Source organism: Rhopalosiphum maidis, chromosome 1 (assembly GCF_003676215.2).
Source record: "Rhopalosiphum maidis isolate BTI-1 chromosome 1, ASM367621v3, whole genome shotgun sequence".
Classification (NCBI taxonomy): Eukaryota; Metazoa; Arthropoda; class Insecta; order Hemiptera; family Aphididae; genus Rhopalosiphum; species Rhopalosiphum maidis.
This window is the reverse complement of record NC_040877.1, coordinates 27,250,559-27,273,779: the sequence shown is the minus strand read 5'-3', so window position 1 is coordinate 27,273,779 and position 23,221 is coordinate 27,250,559. Positions and strand designations below refer to the sequence as shown.

At 23.4% G+C, this 23,221-nt stretch overlaps 1 protein-coding gene across 6 annotated transcripts in view; it reads left to right on the top strand.

Annotated features, from left to right (window-relative positions):
• The first annotated feature begins 892 nt into the window (after positions 1–892).
• LOC113548256 (D(4) dopamine receptor-like) overlaps positions 893–23,221 on the top strand; it is a 140,192-nt gene continuing 117,863 nt past the window's right edge. For 2 of the 6 annotated variants that reach the window (XR_003404879.1, XM_026949042.1), the window contains exons 1-4: positions 893–934; positions 19,229–19,357; positions 21,852–21,924; positions 22,176–22,292. Coding sequence is in view for 5 of the 6 variants with exons in the window: in XM_026949042.1 (XP_026804843.1) it covers positions 22,265–22,292 (28 nt within the window). In the remaining variant the exon portion in view is untranslated. Of the gene's footprint in view, positions 935–19,228; positions 19,369–21,851; positions 21,936–22,175; positions 22,293–23,221 lie in introns of all 6 variants that reach the window. The other 4 variants (XM_026949045.1, XM_026949043.1, XM_026949046.1 and 1 more) reach the window with 4 other exon arrangements.

The following is a 23,221-nucleotide window of genomic DNA, read 5'->3' as shown; positions in this document are numbered from 1 at the left end:
GATTAAATAAATGTACACATTTCATTTTAAGAGGTATATAGTGTATATTATACAGTTTACACATACATTTAATACATACCATATAGTATTTACATAAATATTATGATAATATTTATAAAAATGTGTATTTATTGTTTGTGTGTTTTTATTTACAAAATAGAAAATCTTATTTAAAATATATATATATTATGTACAGAACTATGTTTCAATAGAATAGAATAAAATTTTTGTTTTTAATTATTCAGGTTTACTCTAATTACTAGTATTTAAATTGTTTGATTTTGGGTATAAGAGTTTTAAGTAATCGTATAATATTTTTTTCAATGACTTATCTTAACTGTTTTGGTAGTTTACAAGATATAATGAATCACGTAATTAATTATTTTATTTGCACATAATATTCGTAATATATTTTTGAAATGAGTTTTTATGATAAAGAAAAATGATACGCATTATGTATTACGTTTTATATTAGTGGTGTAATTTCAGTTTATGATTTATGTCAGTATTACATTTTATTTTTGCTGACTATACTTTTACTCTATAGATATTATCTAAAATTTGTTTTGTTCAGTTTTTTGATTTGTTGGTCTCTTATTAATTCAGGTAGGTATTAAATAACATTAGCAATACGGTGTAATTTGCTTTTGTAAATATTTACGAAAATTTAAATAGATGGTGCGAAAAGGTTATTATTTTGTATGCCAACTTGGATACTTTGGGAAGCTGCTCTGATTTTTTTTATTAAACACGTGCTGACCTTAAAAATGATGTGCGAATCTAACCTGTAATATAGTAACCCACTACCGCGCCACTGGTGGTGTCGCCTGTGATTGTTTGTTTCCATTGGGGTAGTCTACGGCATTTTGCGCGGTTTGGGCGCCAGTTCGCCGGCATCGCTCGCACGTTTCCGCTGTTTCTTCTGATAGATCCCGTAAGTATTGCTTTTAATATTAATTCGGTTGCTATGTGCGTAATTAAAATTTATAAAAAATAAGTTCTACCTTTTGTTTAAAATTTAGGCGTGATAATATGTTTATGTTAACAAATCAGTTTTTGTTGTTTTTTTGTACTTAGAGTGTTTAAAGTAGGAAAGTATAATGTGAAGTCGTAAACGTAATTTTAAATGAAATTAAATTATAAAAGTTAAAATGACTATCTATTTATTAATGTTAATTAGATTAAACCAATAATTTAATGAAATGGTTCAAAGTAATTTTTTTTTGTCATAGGGTATATACTATATATATATTATACATATATGTATATCTATAAAGCGTGAACTAAAATAAATATTTTTTGTTTTATTATTTTATTTTGGTTAATATTAAATTAAATTATATTTAAATGTGTTTAGATATTATTTAAATTTAAACAGAACTATTTATTTAAAATACTGGTTTGAAAATATAATTTCTACAATGTAAGCCGTAAATTTACAACTTTATTTAATATTTAACATATATATTTTGAAATATCTACCTTAAATACTTCAATTAAAGAAGATAATCAAGTTTCTCAGTTTTTTAAATTGTTTGAATTAAGTTAATTGTCTAATATGATATAATATGCAGCTCCTAAATTATTTATAATCTATTGGTGTCTAGTAGCATATGTTAAGGATATACTACAGAATGAGCCAACTTAAACAGCTTCCGAAATTATAATTTTATCTTACATGATTTTTAAAATATTAATACATAGTTTTATTTTAATGATGCTCAAATATTATTTAACATTTGTTATTCTAATGACTATTAAGTATTTATTGTTTTGATTTAATTCATGTTATCAATTATTATTTATTGAAAATAAAATTCATAAATTTAGTGATATAATAATAATTAAAACCCACGACGAATTAGGGTAAGAAGATATAAACATCAGACAACTGTGGCTAAAGATAGTATATATTTGTCACTTATTTGTTTTACTAAAATACGATAATTAAAAAAAAAATTTATTTAAATTTAAAAGTCAGTAACTAATTGTGTTTTACACCGACACAAATACACAACAATGCATTATTTAATATTATAGTGATGTGGTTTATTGTGTTAAAAAGTATTATTGCTCGTATTATTTACATAATTTTATAAATACTTTTCCTTATGGCTTACACTGTAGTAAGTTATACTATTACAAGACAATATCCAAATTATATCTATAAAATACAAATGTATTTCCATTTTGTTTATTAGTATTTTATAACTAATTTTAATATAATATAATTAAATATTACGTAGTATAAATTATTTATGTTCTCAGTAATATAGTAATTTAAAGAGTTACTTCATAAAATAATTAATATAAAAATTTCTTATAACAAAATTTGAATTTTTATAATATATATTACCCCACAAATAAAAAACCATTTAAGCCAAATTAATAAAAAATGTCCATCAAATGCCAATAATTAATTATTAATTAATTGTATGTTTATAGAAAAGAGTGATTGAATTTTCAAAATTTAGATAAAACTATAGGAATGATTTTTTTATTTTCAACTGAATTGTTTGAAAACTGTATTTTACTGCAATGATTATATAAGTGACTTCTCAACCTTGATAATGCAAGAACATAGATTTGGAAATTAGTGTAATACCATTTATAATTTTAATTTCTATACTGACATTTAATGATTATAAAAATATACAATTTAAAAAATATCATTTTTTATTATATATTATTAAATAATATATATATAATAATATATTTATTTAATTAAAATAAAAAAATATTATTATATCTAATACCTTTAAGCAGATTTTGTGTTGGTAGTAGAGTGCTACAAACTTAAATTACATATATTACATTAGCATATTGATTATTAATAATTAATTAAGCATATGTATATAACAGTGTAAAAAAAAAAATAAATTATAAATAAAAATAAAAAATACTTAAGTTAGATTACAATTATTAACTAAAACGAAGAATTGTAATATATTAAATATACATAAACTATATTATAATAATTTAATAAATACATTTTTATGGTTAGAAAGTTGAGACTCAAACAATAACCTTAAATCCTTTATACTTGAAATTTTTACAATTAACGTCTTTACTTAATTATTTATCTTTGTGTATCATTAGTGTATTTTTATTTTATATATAAGTAAAGCTAATAGACTATTGATACTTCCTAGATATTCATAATTGTTAATATAAAAATGAATTTCGATTAATATATTTGAGTTAAGCAAGTATTTAACTAAATATTATAGGGGTTTTAGTTTTATAGTTATAATTATATTGTGACTATAAAAGGTTTCGTTACCTAAAGTTTTACTTCCTTTATAAATCTTCACAGGCTTTATTGAGTTAGCAATTAATTAACTTCACTAAATTAAAAAAAATAAAAATAAAAAAGTTTTAAGTTGTTACTTTGGGGTTTGAGCTACGAGGAAGTTATAGTAATGACAAATAATTTTAGAGATTTTCAAAAATACTTTAAATAAATCAAACAGCACCCTATTTAGATTATAAATGAACGACAGATAATACATATCATTTCAAAATATAGTATATTTTAATATTGTCTACTCTTTATAAAGTTTCATATAATTATTATTATTTTTTTTTTTAATCTTACAATGGTAATCAAAAGTTGTATATTTGATACTCAAATTAATATATTTTTATTTTTATTGTTTTTGCAGATATAAAGATTAAATGTTTACTAGTTTTTATTGGGTTTTAATATGAAAAATAACCGATTTTTATGCGGTTTGTGTGAGTATAATATTTGTTATACAACGTTCGATGTTTGAGTACTAGGAATCTGTTTTTATTTGTTCCATTGGGAAAATTGTACTGTTTATTGTTCAACGGAACATATAGCCACTAATAAATCCAGAAACTTAAACTTTGAGTATGGTCATGTTTATAATATAAATTATGATGTTTTGTCGTTTTATAAGTTAGGTTATTATAATTAACAAGACCAATAAAATATTTAAGTAATACAAATATTTTATGATTTAATTTAATTTGAGATTTTTTTAATAGAAATACTTATTTTGTTTATTTTTTATTAATTAATTAAAAAGTTTATTGTACCGTTAATATTATTATATCATACTATTTATATATAAATATTTGAAGTTTATTATTTGGTTATTGTATTTTACTGTGGGCTAAACTATTTAAAAAATATCTTTCGTTGACTAATTAATAATTTTAAAATTTTATTTTGATTGAGTAGTATTTATTATTAGTGAATAGTAAGTACTATTAGTACTATTATTTAAGATTAAATAATATAAGTAAAATTAAAATTGTGATGAATATTTATTTTTCTTAAATGTATTATACTATTTAATAGATAGAAAAGATATATCTACTGAATGTTAAATTTTCAAATATCGTTGCTCATCTAGTTTAACTAATTGAAATAAATTATTGTAATGATACTTAAAATTGTTTTATTATATTATAATGCTTTATTTTTCAGTAGTACCTACACTTTTAATAAATGTACTTTTACATCGGCAAGCTGATATAACTTGTACCTATATTCGAATCGGTAACCTTATTGATATATAAATTGACAAATAAATTGAATCGTGTCGAATAATTTTAAGCTGATTACACACGTTGTAATTTTCTCTTCGACCTTTTTCGACATAATCCAATTTCAAGGAAATTCCAATTATAAAAATATACACATGCTCGTTTCTATGTTCTAAATTTGCAATTTAGATATAAGTCACACCAAATGGGAGTATAATTTTTTTTTATTTCCTCATATGTATGACAAAAATATTATATGAACGTGTTTGTTTTTTAGAAATTTGTATATTGCATATGTACCATAATATTTTCAAGGAAAATCATTTTGACAAAAGTGAAATTTAATGCCTGCTGGGACATTGACTCCCAAAAGACTTGGGACGTGTGTATAATAATAATGAATAGATTACCTATTTTCGATGGAAGCATGTATGTTTTTGGTCATAGCGAAGAGAGTAAAGAAATTAATCTAAATTCAGAGATACCGATAAGGGGATTGACATAAACGCAAATAAATCGTTTTGCTACGATATTGTACACCTTTTTGTACATGAATTGTGTCTTGATTAAAAATTATATACTACGTTTTTGTTTTCCGTGGCAGTGGCCTTTCGTTCTAGTTATTTGATCTACTCCGGATACCAATTTCCCGTGTTTTTCTCGGTTTATGCTTTCTTTTATTTTAGTTTTCTTACTGGATTTTCGTGAAAAAAACCACCTGTTTAAATCTTTGTTGGTTGGAATAAATTCAATGTCATTAAACGTAATCTATAATAAAACAAAGAAAACTCGCAAAGAACATTACTGATACGACGCTTATTTTATTCATATCAATAAATTATAACTGTATTTTTTATTTAAATACAATTTATAAATAATTAAAAATAATGTGTAAAGATAAATAAAATTATATTTATAAATAAATTGTAATAAATTATAATTACTTAATTGTAATTGCTACACCAAAAATTAAATATGTGCTTACTATAGAATAATATTAGTTATTGTTTTGACCACATATTTTTTTTTTATAGCAATTTTGTTATTTTTTTGTACAAATTTTTTTTGTATTGATTCGTACTGTAAAATACCCAGTCAAAAAATATATAAAATATACAATATATACATAGTTAGGTTAAAATGAATAATATGTAGATGAATTCCTTTACATTTTTAAAGTGGTTTTGTGACATTAAGCGATTTAAATATATCTAAACGTTGAAATACATGTGAAATTTATAAATCAATAAAACAGTGAAGAAATTATAGCCTATACAAAAATTGTACTCATATTTTAATCTAATTCAATTTTATAATATAAATATATATTTTATTTTATACCTCACGATAAGGAATCTCCTAAGGTTTTTTCGTTTTATAAATCATTGGAAATTATTAATAAGTTATAACTATTAATTACCTATGTAATATACTAATGGAGTGACTCTAATTATACAATCTCAAAAAAAAAAAAAAAATGTTGCTATTTTTTTATCGTATTATCAGTATAATATATTGTTAGTGGCTAGTGTATGTGTCATGTGTCTTTTCTAAAACTATGATAGTTAATTATTCCTTACAATGCATCAGAAGTGGGACCTTGAAGGTTTTAAATTATTTGATTTTATGTATTCGAATTAAATGTATAGATGCAAGTATTGATCTGAAATCGTCTATCGTGTATTGATATAAATGTATTTAGTAAATTCATAGTCAATTTAATTAAGATGACCGATCAAAGTGACGAATCGAGTATACAAGACAATACATCCAAAATAAATTTTGTCGGACGCAAAAATGTACTAAAAAACCATGGTGATTGTGATACTTGCAGTGGTATAATAATGTTACAACGGAAGCTAAGGTCAATATTGACTATATGTTTTGAAACAATTAATGAAACAGAATGAAATGCTGATAAACTTAATTTTATTACAAGTAAATAATACAAATCGTGAATTTAAAGTTATATCAATTGTACCTGATTTGAATAAATTATTATCTAGTTTTACGGGAAAAAAGTAATAAAAATTACTCTTAAGTTTTGTTAGGCATTGTGAATAGTATAGCAAATTTCCATAAATGGTCAGATAATTTTAAAATTGAATCTATACGTACTTGCCTTGAAAGTCCAGCTAAATAATGGTTCATTGTTCGAGATTTTAATTTTTGGTACTTTGAATCTCAGTTCAGATGAACTATTTAAAGGTACTTAACTCTGTAGTTCTGGATAGTCAATTTGAGTAATTTCTAGAGCCAAAGCACATTATTAAATTTTCTTCTCTTTTAAAGTGATACGATATTAAAATGTTCTGCTAGTTGCTCAAGAGATACGTAAAAGCCTGTTTTGAACACGTTAAATCTTATTTATTAAGATAGCTTGATGAGAGTTTCAAATTACTGAGATATATTCTAAAATAGAACAAACTAGAGAGAAATATAGCATTTTTAGCAATTTAGATTATTGAATTTCCGGCAGTTTCGATGTATAAACCTAAATTTACGGAGAGTTTTATTAAACATTATATTTATGTGATTGATAAAAGATAAATCATTTGATAATAAAATATTCAGATCTTTAATTTGTGTTAGCTACTACTGTTAATTCTGGGCCATTAATTATTTATTATTATCTTAAGTTTGAGTTTCGAAATGAAAAAAGATTTGAGAATATGTATCTATATTAATAAATAAGCCATAAATGAACACCAATCATAAAATTGATCTAAACTAGATAGTTTATCGTTTTCATTAATAGAATATACTGGTAAATAGTTTCTAAAGAAGTCCGTGAATATTAAGACTACAGTATTTAAAGATATTTTTGACGTATAGGTGATTTTATATGGACTTTTTATAAGAAAAACAAAAAAAAGCTTTTTATTTTATGTTCTAAGGTATATTTAATTTGTATATATCACGATGAATTAGGTCATGTTGGAGTAGATAAAACCATATCAGCATTGTCAAAAATAAACATATATTGATTTCTGTAGATTTGTTTGAAAGTCAAAACATGCATAGACAATTGTATGAAATAAATACATTATTCTTCACTGAGTGTTAAAGCAGGTTTCTCACATAATGTCCCAAAACGTAATAAATCTTTTTATACTATATATATTGATTATTGAAAGTTAGAAAAGATAAGACTTTAAAATAAATATTTATAAATAATAATAGATGGTTTCTCTAAATTTATCAAGTTATATATTTCAAAATGACTAACTGAAAAGAAGTACTTAAATATCTAAAAATATACTTCCAAATTTACAGTAGACTAAAACGCATTATAACAGGTTGAGCTACAACCTTTACTTTTACTTTTTTTAAGGTATTTGTTGACTTAAATGACATATACTATGGTAATTAATATTGAGTTGAGCATCTAGGGTAAATTCATAAGTTGAGTAAGCTAATAGAATCATTATTATATAATTGACTTTAATGAAATTAAGTATTATTTCAGATAGATGAGATAACATATTAGAAACAGCAGGTTTGCTGTGAATAACTTTATAGGAGTACGGGTATAACTCCTAGTGAACTATTATTTAGTAGGTATTAAATAAAAAGGAAAAATGTATGATTTTGTTAAGGAATATTTAGATATACAGTGTAAGGAAAGTAACTACAAATATTAATAATATTATAATAAAAAACATAAGGCAGAAGGCAGACATATACTGTATAGAAAAGGTGATTTATGGGATGTTGGAAAATCATGATGTAACACTAGGTGTAAACAAAAAGTTAATAGCAAATTATGGAGTCCCTTATGTAGTTAGAAAATTATTAAGAAACGATAGGTATGTGATAAATTACACTGAGGGGTTTCAAATTACTCAAAGACCATTCAACAGTGTTTGTATCGTTTGTGATGCTTTTAGAAGTCTATAATGAAACCTTGGTTTTATTGTCAAGATGTTGAGATTTGAGATTTCAAGTTTATAAAACTGCAAAATTGAATGGCTTATTTGTTCTGTTTATTTTGTATTATATTAAAATTAATTAACCTTACAATTATATTTTGTATTTATATGTATAATATGTTAATTAACTTATCATAGATATTTAATAAAAATATATTATTTAGTATTTATTAAAGGTTGAATGTTGAATTGTAGGCACTATAATACAACCTTATAAGAAAAATATATTATTATTTTTATTATTGTATTATCATTATTAATATATTATTAGTAGATCAGCTCTACTAATATTAGTGTACATATATTTTTTTATTTTTTTAGTAAAACTATAAGAATTAATTATCTATTACTCTAATATTTGATTTTCATTGAAATAATAAAGTTTTAAAACTAATTCTTGTTTCTCCCCATTGTTACAGACATTTTGAGGCTTTAGGCAAATTAAAAAAATGTAGTCTCTACTAGTAAACAGTAACGTATCTATGTCCCCTTCTACTCAATAATTATACCAAACAAATTAATAATTACAACTTGAAATCTTGATCACTTGATTACACGAAAACTATATTGTAATATTATAATATTTAATTAATTAAAATAACTGATCAGATTCGAAAAAGTCAAAGGATTTTTATTGTATGGAAATATTTTTTATTTAAATCAAAATATAATAAAACTTAATTTTTTTAATATCGGGGAAATATTAATATTATACTTACTATAAACTGTAATCATACACTTAAATAAAATTTGGAAATAAATATATGGTCGTAAAATATTTATAACTTGTAGAAAAATCAAAGAAAGCGTAGAAATAAATAATAGATAGTAAAGAAGGATATGGGTGATATATAATATTATATATATATATGTCTTAAATAAATTGGTGTAGTTATTAAAAATGTAGGAAAACAGACAAAAACAGAAGAAGTAATCAAAAATGTGAAAGCAAAGGGGAAAAAAACTTAATTGAAATTTCTACTTTAAATTGATATATTTAAGTTTGTAATAATACTTATTTTGTATTATGTTGTTATAGTTACAATAGATAAAATAATATAAGCGTAGGAAATACAGTACATGAATAAATTATTATAAACAGTTATAATATTAAGCAGCACAAAATTATTTGAAAATATATATTTTAATAACCATAATTAATAAATTAGTTGATAAATCGTTTATGAACTTGTACCTATCTATTTTGAAAAAAATATATGACGTCATTCAAAAATAAATATAAGATTTAACATGATATACTACCTATATTATTAATACCATTGTATTTTATAATATTAAATTACTATAGTAAATTAATTATTGCAATAATTAATGAATTGTTTTTTTAATATTTAGTTGTCTGTGATAATTAAATGTATCATATGAGATGTAAATTAAATCTAAAACTAAATGAATAATAAATGTAATCAATAATCATGTTGAAGCACAGTCAGCATTCAAAAAGATTTTCACTGTCCGACAATAATCGAATAACGGTTAGATTAGAGTGTTTTTCATAAATTTCTGTCTTGCTGTTCTTGTGTTTGAGTTGAAAGTACGAATAATCGGCAGCTATGAACTTTAAACGACCAATCCAAACGCATAGCTGTATCAATGCTGTGCAAGACTTTAAATTTATATACGTGAACTCGAATACGAACTGGCTGTTATAACTCCCCCTTAACTTATGGAAAGGACAAAGATTTCACTAGTCTAGTGTGCAGTACAGTATTTGTTAGAGTAAACCCATCAGATTGACATTTTCCGTTGACGGGAAGGGTAACAATATACAATTTTACGACACAACGTTTTTCCTATGCTGAAATTTGATTCATTAGTCTTATTGTTATTCGCGGTGGTGGTATGTTAACACTTATTTTTATGATTAGGTTAGCTCTCTATATATTCGAATAAACAGCCATTGATTATATAAATAATGTTTTTTTTTAAATCTAACTGTTTACATTTGTAATAAATATTGTATTTTTATTTCTTAGTCGAACGTATTGAATGTATATTACTTTATGTACACTATGATAAATATTTGCGTTTGATAACTGTAGTTATAATCTTGAACCTATGATCAAAATTGTATTTTCCACTTAAATGTATTCTATAGGAAGTACACATAAAGACAATTATTTCAGTATTGTTCCACTTGTAGATAATAAATTTTTTTTTAAGAAGTTATGATATAAATTATTTTTTGTATTTTGTTTTGAATTAAATTTTTATATCAGGTTCAAACAATATTTGTATTACATAAACAATAAAATAAAATACATATCTACAGGTTGGAATGTCGGATAGGGTTTAAATCATCCAAATATTAATTTCTGATTTGAAAGATCACGTTTGTGAGTTGCTGGATAACAGCCGTTTTATAACTTTTATTCTACTGACATTTGCGGATAATATATAAACTATAAATAACTAAATAGATTTTATCGTTTGTAACAATAAAAATATCGTAAGACAAGAGAAAAGTGATTGAAAACATTTAATTTAATTTATTTATACATGAAATGTTAATAAACTTAATTAACTCCATAACTTGTTAAGTTTATGCTACAATATACTTGTTAATGTATTGAAGTTTTTTTTATAGTTATGCATATTATGAAACTATACCATGGTATTTTGTTTAATAAATTTAAAATAAAAATTAAATTAACAAAAGAAGATTATAAAGAAGACATATTTTAGAACTTAAATATGCTAATCATTTTAATTTTAAAATTGACACTTTATTTTCGAAGGGTCACATGTATAATTATATTATTATTTTTATTACGATGTTTAAAGTTTATCTCTTTAAGTCAATTTGTAACAAAACAAGAACTTACCATCATTCCAGCTTTTTTATATTTTCGTTTCCAAAAATTTATTTAACTATAACGAAAAAGATTTGCCTAGCTAGTAATAAATATTTTTTGTTCATAATATAATATTAATGATGTTTATTCATATCGAATTTATTTTATTAATTTTCATTCAATATAATTTTATAATTTTATATTTGCGCATATTGTACAGTGATTTGATATTTATTTTACGGGATCTTCCTAGCTATAGGAACAATAACTATTTTTTATTATATTATATACAAAAAAAAATAAAATTCAATTTATATATTGAATTAAACAGTCCAACTCTCTTCCAAATAGAAAGAAGGTAATCAGCTGTATAGAAAGAGTTTACTTCATCATTGACTAAGTCAGGAGTGGCAAATTATTTGAACGCTACGTTCCAAAAATTATCTAAAATTATAAAATTATATAAAAAAATATTATTTTAGGTACATAATATAATAACATTACTTTGCTAATTATTTGTTTTCTTAATTTTATTTTTTTTGTTTAATACTTGTTGCCAATTCGTTGATATGTGGTTTATAAACATATTTCAATTTTTAGCGTGCCATGGATTTGCCATCTCCGAAATAAGTCACTATGATGGAAATGTTACATTTGAATTCAATGGTAAATAATTGAATACGAAAAATGTTTCTGAGCAAAGACTGTCAGTCAGTTTATATTACCAACTATTTTTTATGATTTATGTATTTAAATTTCTATCGAAATTATTTAATTTACTATTCGTAAGTTAAGTTAGTTTCTTCCGAGAATATTGTATTTCTTATATTATTAATATTTAATTATTATAATAGTATTCTACTTATATATTTATATCATATATTATTTATACGATACTGAAGAGTATGAATAGTTCTGTGGTATAAATAGGTTGTAGTATACAATTAATCTAAATATTTTGAAAATATAACTGTGACATTTTGTAAATAAAATATAACCACACATACAAAAGTTTCTAATGCCAACTAATAATATTTTTAAATTACAACGAAATAACTAAAATCGTTATTCTTGATTTCAAAAGGTATGTAATATTTGGCTGTGCCAAATCCTTACAAATCTCAACCATACAGGCGTTCTAATCAATAGTCTTCCGTCTTGTCATTTCTGTACGCTGGAAAATATCCAACGAGAGATTTTCAAAATGATTTAAAAATCAAAACGGTATATCAATTAGTTACCAAACATTACTCTATAATTTACTCTATGCTACTAATCCATTTTAACTTTATAATTTACTTATTCTCATGTAAATCTATCCCTGGAAATTCAATGCGTTGTTTGTAACGTAGAGTAATGTAGAGCAGTGGCTCTTAATCTTTTTAGGACTACAACCCAAATTTTCCCCTAAAAATCTATCGAGACCCGTATGGTTTTATTTTCATAGGATCAAAAGTCTTAAAAAATCAAAATTTGTTTATTATTTTATACTATAATGTGTATAGGTATATATAATGATTAATTAATATAATTTTACAAGTGTATTTTCAATAATGAGTCGTATGTGAAGTGTGTGCTCGTTTCCTACTAGGGTTGATAACATCAATAATTTATATAGTTTATGGTTATATAGTGTAAAATAACATAAATATATTAGAATCTATATAATTAATAAAAATTATCACAACCCACCAAAAATTGATTGACGAATACAGTTTGAGAAACGCTAGTCTACAGACTTATTATAAGTAAATACGTAACATAATAATCATCACGTTGGGTTCGAATGCTGGATGACATCCCTTTCCACATAATTCACGTAAACATTTGTACATATTATCAAGGGTGGAACTACGACTTGGGCCTACATGAGTCACCCAATCTAATGAAAATATCTAGTTCCACCTATGCATATTATCATTGTAAATTCTTATGCTCATAAATATAGGTTATTAATAACCATCCAAATTGTATTAAATTTTAATATTTATATAAAAAAAAAAAACACTAGATCTTATATATTTATTTACAAGAAATTTTGAATTATATTTTTAAATCGAATATTATAAATAAACGTTTAGTTACAAAATAATTTCCAAATTTTCGTGATTTTGATGAATTTTGTTAAAATTTAAATTTTAAACGCTTATAAAAAAAATATGCCTATGTTAATACTTTTAATTACCTCTTTTTGCAACTTATAAAGAACCTTATTGTATCACAATTTACATTTTTAGGGTTTCCAACTTACTAAAAACGACGATAAAAAATGAAAAATGATTTTAAAAAAGTTGGAAATTTCTCATGCTAATAAATAGCTCAAAAAGAGTTAAACTATTTTGTTTTTCAGATAAAATGCTAATATAGCAAATATAAATTTTAAATATTTATAGTTATTAATTTTTGAGTTACTTACATAAAAAATAAAATTTATTCTATCAAAAATGCAGTTTTCTATCGTATATTCTTGTTTTTCCTTAATTTGTTTATTGTTTTCCGATATCTTTGAAAAATACTGGAAATTTTTACTTTTTTTCTCTCAAAAGAACAAACTATTCTATTTTATACCAGAAATTACATCCAAAGTTGTAGATAGATGCATTTTTTAAACTACTTATCGAGTATACAAATGAAAAAAAAACATTGTAAAATAAGTATATTTTTCGCTCCACTCAGAATATAAATAACTTCTTTAATTTTACGTACATAGAAATTGTCAATGGTTATCAAAAGTTTTTACTTGGTTAATTATAAATATGTTTTTTAACTTCTATTTAATTGTTGATTAATTTTGTAAATATCTGTGTTAACTTTTAATAAAAATATACACGATAAGTTTAGATAGTGAAAATCAATTATTGACTGATAATATATATTTTATTTTATAGTATATTTAAAGCTACTGTAGCAATTTCAGTCAACAAAACCGTTGTATGGCTTATTTTGCAAAATTCTGTTTTTGTTAATAATTTAGTATGAATGAAACCATACATTTGACCAATATATTGTATTATTTTTTATTGTTTATAATCAGTTTAAATACATAATTTATATATTTTTAGTTAAAAACTGATTATTGAATACAAATGTCTTCATTAATAGTTCTTACTTAAACCTAAAAATATAAAAGTATGTTATTATTATAGCCTTAAAGGCATTTCAATTTCTGACGAAATACCTATGATTTTTTAACAAAGAATAACAATTGAATTTTCTACATATACTCGTATTAATATTACAATTATATTTTATTGTACGCAATGACATTTTCTAAACGGATGGTATACCTTTCGTCTAAAAATGACTTTATTGTTTTTACCTACGTCCTCTTTTCAACTAAATATGGTGAAGTATAGTGTTTTTACACGGTATCACGTTCAAAATTTTGGAAAGCATTGTAATAAAATGGTTTATGTCTGATATCTTGTTATAACTATGTAATAACGGCTGAATAGCAATAATACTAATTTGAGTATCTAATAGTGTATATAGATAATAATTTATTATAATAACCTTGTCTATGAATAGGTATCTGATATTAGAGCCTTTTCAATTAATGGACGTAAAAAAAGGAATGTTATTGATAAATAATGAAATAACAAATATTATATTCAAATTGTAGGTTAGGTATTTATTTTAGTATATAATTCGTTTTAGTTATATAATAATTATTAGAATGTATACAAACATAATAAATTTTTGCCTCCTCGTGGTGCTCCCTGGGTTATGCCAAATAGCTTTATTAAACTAATGTTGTGACAGTGCTTCAGAAAATGTTGAATATATATATTATTTTATTACATTTATATTATTTAAATATTCAAATATTTTTATTTTTATGACAAAAATCCAGCTATACAAATTATTTAGAATAACAAAATTTAGGTATTTAAAAAAAAACGACTACTGTTATTGTCGGACCAAATATAATGTATTTATAGTTCGAGAATATTCGGGCAATATGATAACGCTGGGTTTTCATTAGATAAACATTTCAACAAAATTATCGTTGATCTAAAAATGTCAATAATTACATCGTGCCTCCCCCGCTATATGCTTGAATCTCCCAAGGAATTCGTGCCTTACAGTTTGGGAATTGCTGTAATATAGCATTAGGAAGAAATAATAAAATATAATTAGTGGTTAGAGTAATATAGGCTGACGACTGTCCCCGCTTAGAATTATTTTTTGTAAATAATAATTTATCATTGAATTCAAATTTAACGTGTCCATTACAGTGACGAGGTACATTCATCGTCACCAATTGTTGTAGGTACAGCAGAACAATTACCTACGTGCTAACTTTTTTTAAAATTTTATTTTATACTTTGTTTTTGTAAATGCATAGTAATTTATATGTAAATATAAATGTATTAAATTATTTTTTAGTAACATTTATTTTTTAAACTCCAAGAGATTTCAATTCACATATAAGTAATGTATATGTAATAAGTAATTTATTTACAATGAACTGGAAGTAATAAACAACTTAGGTTAAGACCTAACCTAATAATTTTAAATATTATTTAAATGTTTAATTCATAGTAAGTTTTAGTTCAGTTGAGTCATCTGGGTGGATTTATGGGAAATATGTTTGAAGCTAGATAACCAATAAATTGTTTGAAATTGGTTTAATAAATTTAAAAAAAGAAAAGAAAAGTAAACTAACTAATCTACGTTATTCGTTTTATTATAATAAAATAAAGAAATCAGTCTTGTTGAGAACTAGTTTAGTGTAAAAATTTCTGTTTTCCTAATTAAATTTTTTTTAACCTAACCTAATTTTTACTACTCAAAGTAACTACTAGAATTAAATTGTTACCAGAAACTACCAACATAATTAAAAATTGAAGCATTTTTACTGCCACAAAAGGCGATGATAAACAGAATAAAAATGAACATGCATCATTGTAAATTCAATACATTCATCATTTTGCTTGAACAGTGGTTCCCAAACTTTTACAACCTCGGAACTCTTGAGAAATAGTTTGTGTTTCGTTAAATCCACTTTTTTAAAAATAATATAAATAATTAAATTATACTATAAAATAATTTTCTCAATAATCAAATACATCTTGAGATTGTCGCATGGAACATACTTTTTGGGAAATGCTGTTCTAGAACACACTGAAACCAGTAAAATCTCTGAATTGTTGGTCACTGAAATTTTATCCGTTGTTCAGCAAATTTTTGAAATTTACTTAGTGTAAATATGTATAAAGAAAAAGTATGCATTAGATTAAATTAAATTATGCTTATTTAATGTTTTAATAATAATGGTGATTCTTTTATCATTAAACACTCATTGTTTTATCAAGTATTGACTGTTTTTCATTTTTTTCAAAATATTTAGCTCCATGCTTTTCTCAAACTGTATTCGACCACCTAAAAATCCCAAACCACCCAACTTTGAGCAGTTATAACTCACTAACAGTTAAATGAAAAATAAAAATTTGAACGTTAAAATTCATAAAAAATAGCACTACCTACTATTTTATGACATTTTAGACATTTTAAATATGGGCCATTTGAAAATCAAAAGTTGATAGTGGTTTCACTATTAAATATAAGGGTGAAAAAATAAAAATGTTATATAGTTTTAGAAAAGCAACTTTTTGCTTACAAAATAGATAACTATAGCTATTCAATTTTAATTAGTTGTGTTTCAGTATTTTAGCTGTTGAACCTGATGGGTTATTTTTGTACAAAGCACTATATATTATTTCGAGTGTTCTTGTACTTTTTTTTTATGAAATAATTATGATATTAAAATAGATATATGAAAACAAAAATATACACAGGACTTAATCTGAGTCAAATATACTCTTATACGCAATAGCTATAATATCTGTATACTTTAACTTCTTGATTTCATATTATATAAGGTGATTTACCAAGCTTGCTCACCCTATTTTTTTTTTTTAATAATGAATATATTTAAATTCTGATTTTTGGAATTTTTATGTTTGCTTTTATGTAAGAGCATATTTCTAAAAAATGTATAATAAAAAAAACATTGGTTTTCTTTGAAAATAAAAATTTTTTCTTATTATAGAATATTCATTTATGGTATAAAAATCTAAATAATTGAAAATATGGTGTTAATTATACTTAAAAATTTAAAAAATCAGAATTTAAATGAAAATATTACTAAGGAAAAAATAGGCGTGTTTGGTTAGCGAATTCTATACATCTACAATCGTATTTAACATAATTTATTGAGGTGGTTTAATAAGATGTCCCTCGTCAGCTCTTCTCTTTATTGCTGAATTTTAAATTGATTTTATGAATTTGAACTTCTTGATAATTAGAAATGTGATTAATAATATAGGTAAGTGTCAATTCTGTCCCTAAATAAAACAATTCATGATTGCTTCAATGCTTCCACGTTAATATTTATTGTACTTTGAAGACTACAAGTCAGTCTGTTCACACAACAACTATATATTATTTACAATATTTCAATTTTTACTTTCTGAGTATTATAGACGTATAAAGCAACGGATTTATATTTATTTACTAATTAATTGACCTCCTTTATTCGATTTTATTAATTTAAAAGTTTTAATAAAATACGAATTTACACTACCTGCATGTCAATATCCTGGTTACTATACGCAATTTATGAGTCCAAAATGAAACGTGTTCAATATTTATTAATATTTTATTGTTAAATAAAATTAAATGTGCTTAAATTTATATTAGGTATTACTGTATTAGAATGGTAAATACATATAAACAATGCATAATAAATACTAGCTGTTCTACCTTTAAAATAATATAAGGTAGATCGTAAATAATATAATGATTAGATTCTAATCATCTAATCTATTAAATGTTGTACATTTTAAATAAAAATAAATACATTATAAAAGATACTTTGAGTAATGGAGTCAAATATTATTATTAGTCCAAAATTGTATTGATTAAAGTAGCGCTATAGTGGTAACATGTAGAAGAAGAGAGGTTAAATTATGAATTTACTTACTCAATAATACGTGTAATATGCAGCGTGTATCACGAAGTTCTGATAAATAAAATAACTTGTGTGATAATCAACATTTTTTTTATTTTTTATTTTCATAAAATTAATAGACGCTTGTACTACACAAGTAATATAATTTTTTTTTTATATATATACAATTTAAAATAACCAATTTATAAACATATTGGAAAAAATATTTTTAACGTTTACAGTATTTAATTTGAGTACCTAATCCGTTTGTGACTTATGAATGTTTAAATATTCGTTCAACTTTCTGTTACTGTGTAATTTATCAAAATTAACAGTAAAAACCAGTAGTCAAAACGAAATTTTTATCTGGAGCTAACGATAACCATATCCGAATACTCGGAATAATGATATTAATATATTCAATTTAGACAAAGGTTCATAGATAATAAAGAATATGGTTATCGTATTCGTTTTGACTACTGGTTTTTACTTTTGGTTTTGATAAAAGATTATTTTTCAAAATGTTTAGAAAACATACAACTTTTGTTCTATATTTTAAAATCTGAAGTTAAAATTATAAAATAAGTCCTTAAACATCTAAAGGTCAACATATGCAAAATATGCTCTAAGATTTAATCGTATTTTGAAACTCTATGCGATGAAATAAATGTAATGCTTACTTAGCATATCATACAATTGACCAGAATAAATATGCAAATTAATACAGATTCACGCTTTAGTTATTAGTTTGAAATTATTGAAATTAGAACAACTGTTTAACTAGTTAATAATTTAACTAACTTAATGAGTGAACATAGTCCTTAGGTTAGAAATTCTGAAACATTTTCATGAAAATAATTTGAATATTATAACATTGTTATTTTTTTGAATGCCTATAATATTTATTGTACCTATCAATGCTAGTTTAATAAAAAACGAAAGCACTATATTGAGTATAGATTATATTTTAATTCAATGCTAACCTTATGGTTTTCTGATTGTTTTAGTAAAATTTCTGGAATAAAAAGGATAAATATTCCCAAGAGCAAATCCACATATCGCCCTCATTCAAACGTCACCGGATATTGGTAACTATGGCAACTACCGTCGTGATATACGGATAGACGAGATAGAGGGTAGGTACAAGGTACGTTACGTTATACTGCTAGAATAATATATTATATACGTATATAGAGTGCTATAACAGCTAAAGCCTAAAACTAATACAAAAAAACAATAACTGTATAATAAAAATTGAAAGATTGTATTAATATTCAACATTATAATATACGTCAACAATAATTAGAACTTTTAGATTTTGAGTGTAACATTGATTTTACAACGATATATTTGTTTTTTTTTTTGTGACTATGAATAAGAAAAATAATAATAACTAATAACTACACAAGTAGTCGATAAAATGTATTAATTTAAAGAAGGTAGTTGTTTCTGGTAGAAAATTGGATTTAGTTGATGCTTTGAGAGGGAGGTCAACTAAGAAATTTCCAATACTTTTTTTTAAAATCAGGAAAAACAAAATAAAAAATCTACTATTTTTTACCAAATAAAATTTTTGACAAAATCAATTTGTTTTGTTGGTGTAACTTAAAAACAAATACATGCAGATACTTTAAATTTTAACCAAATTATTATTTTCAATTTACGATAACATTTTAAAAATATTTCAACTATTTCTGAGCTGTTTATTTATAGACATAAGACATTTTGTACATAAATGCCAATAAAAAGTTATTAGTTGAGTCAAAATTCTTTAAAATATAATAGAAGATTCCACAGAAGTTTTTCTTATATTTGTATTAAAATATTAAAAATATATAAGCACAAATTTTTTTATATTTATTTAAAATTAAAATATTGACAAAATTCATTAAAAAAAATTGCAAACTATTTTGTAGTTAAAAATTCATAAAAACTTTTCTTTTTATATCTAAGTTTTTAAAATTTAAAAAAAGATTCCTCATAAGTAGTTCATACTGAAACCATAAAATCTAAAGAAAATTAATTCATTTTTATAAATATTTTAAGTTCAAATTTTGATAAAATTACTTATTTAAGCACGTGGTAACTAACGATATTAATTATTTTGTTATAATTTAAAAATATTATTTGTGTGAACTTAAAACTACAAAAATAATATTATTATAAATTTTTTCTATACGTAATGAGTAGGGCTAGGGTCCTAATGGCCTAAAAAAACTTAGTAATATGCATACATTTATGCCCCAAAGAACCACTAAATATGTTGTTAAAATATGTATAAAAAAAAATAATAAATCATAGTATTGGATAAAATCTTTTAATTTTAATATATTATATACATAATATTTACAAAATTATAAATTGTTTATTATTATTTTTCTATTCCTATTTATTTTCTTTGAATTACGTTTGCGTTGTATTAATAAGTAATAATGCAAATGATCTGCGAGAAAAACTCAAACACTAATAAATTTTAAAATATTTATTTTATATAAATAAAATCATCGTACTAATATCTAAGGTTCAGAAAATATATTTAAAATTATTTTTTTTTATAAAATTATAAAACTTATCTTTATATAAATAATTGTCAAATATGCACTAATAAATGAAAAATGGTAAAATATGCGAAGTATGTGATTATTAATTTTAAATATAAACTAGTATGATTATGAAAAAAATGTATATTCTACTTAGCTTTGTTTTTAATGATTATTGAAAAACATGGAAATCCCTAGAAATGCCTAGCCTTAGTAATGACATTTTTTATTTATTTTAAGATATTGTCTATTTATATTATGAACATATTTTTGTTGTTTTATGAAATTTATAGAAAAATAATATACTCACGACTCGAGTTTTAAAAGTTGATATCATAATATGGTATTATTAATTAAGTACTAATAATTTCTAACCAGAGCGAGAATTGGACATTCTCTTTTTACACATGCATTTTTAATTAGTATAGATTTAATAACCAAGTGTAAAAAAGTTACTTAACCACCCAACACATCATTCAAGACTAGATCTTGTAGATCTTTAAAATACTCGAAACATTCTATCAATACCAGACAATTTAAATGAAACTCTAAATGAAGACAATTCGATAAAAACCTAAATTATCTTACAACATTTAATGTTATAAACAATATTTAACTACCTAATATGCATACATGATTTATACATTTTTAAATGTTAAACTTGCACATTTTAAATTTAATTATCAATGTAATAAACAGAATGTAATAATATATACACAAGGCTAATAACTTTACATGTTGAACCCTCTTTTCTCTGTTTAATAACAGAAAAAAAAATAAAATTAGTAATAATAATATAATAGCTGCTATATTTTTGGGAAAAGATATATCAACCTACTGTTACATTAGAAGTAAAATAAATTACTAAATAGCTATATCAAAAGAGCATATTATGAAATATACTTTGTGATATAGGTTGATGGTTCACAGATTGGAATCTCTTTCGTGTACAATGATATATCATTAAATTCAAATTTACCATACCCATAGTAGTAGCCAACTCAATACTTAATGTACAACAAAGCAGTACCCACTTGCCTATCTTTTTAAAACCGTTTTTTTAATTTTTACAATCTGTAACTATTTACAGGTGCTATAATTCCAGCCAGAAATGTTCAGCAACCACCCCTGTGGTTAAACATTAGTGAACTAACTTCATCGACGTATGAATAAAGTTAATTTTTAGTATTTTTCATTACTAATTTTAAAATAATGAATATTTACTTACATGTTTAGTTGTTGTTTTATTTTTTGTAATTTAACATTTAAATAACCTATATTGGATACTATTCTAATATTATTTAGTAATTTTATAATATTATGATATTATAATTTAATTCATAATACACAATTTATATTATAATAATACTATAATTAGATATACTTATGCATATTTTCATTCTAATAATTATAGTTACAATTTAAAGTCAAGTAGAGGGAATCATCGATGCAGGATAGTTAAAATGCCGAGTACCACCATCCACTGGCCACGGATGAATCATTATGCACGTTGACCAGGACTGGCACAATGGTAAGATAATATTACTTAAATTGACAATGCACATTATATTTTATGAATAAACCTAGTTTTTATTAAAGTTTAATGATATCTGACTGACAATATACAAATATAAAGTACTAAATGAATATTAATATGGTTCATTTTTTTTTTTAATAAAATATTAAATTTATTAATTGTTTTATCTACATCAATATTTATTAATAAAATATTTATTTTAATATTATCTAAATCAAAATAAATCTATATATATATATACGACCTTCAGTCTCAAACAGTGAATATGCCTAAACATTACCCTAAATAACGTACCAATTCCCTCATCCGACACAGTTAGATACATGGGCTTAATCCTTGACAAAAGATTGACATGGAATCAGACCGCTTTTAATTAGAAATAAATTCTCTACTTAAAACATCAAACTATTAATCTATAAAGCTCTACTTAAACCGATCTAGACGTACGGACTATAATACTATGGGGTGCGGCAAAAAATCTAACATTAAAAAATTCAAACGTTTTAAAACATATCACTTCGAAAACTATCGAATACTCCGCCCTATATCTCTAATCTAATTCTTCACAATGACATTGATATGCGAACAATCGAAGAGGAAGCACATTTCTTTTATACACGCTTCCATAAATGACTACAAACACATCCTAACCCCCTTATAAAAATTTTTTCCATCTTTACACTCTCAAGAAATTCTAACCGCAGATAAAAAATGAATTAGTGTTGTGATTTTTTACAAAACTGATATCTAACGCCTTTAAAAATATTAATATATATATACATAAATAATTAAAATTAATCAACTAGCCAAGAGTCATTAATGGGTGACTACTTTAATCATATCGTTTATGTTATATATTACTCTTATCATATACAAACTTATTGTGCTGATTTGTATAGATTGTTTAAGTCAAATAAATAAAA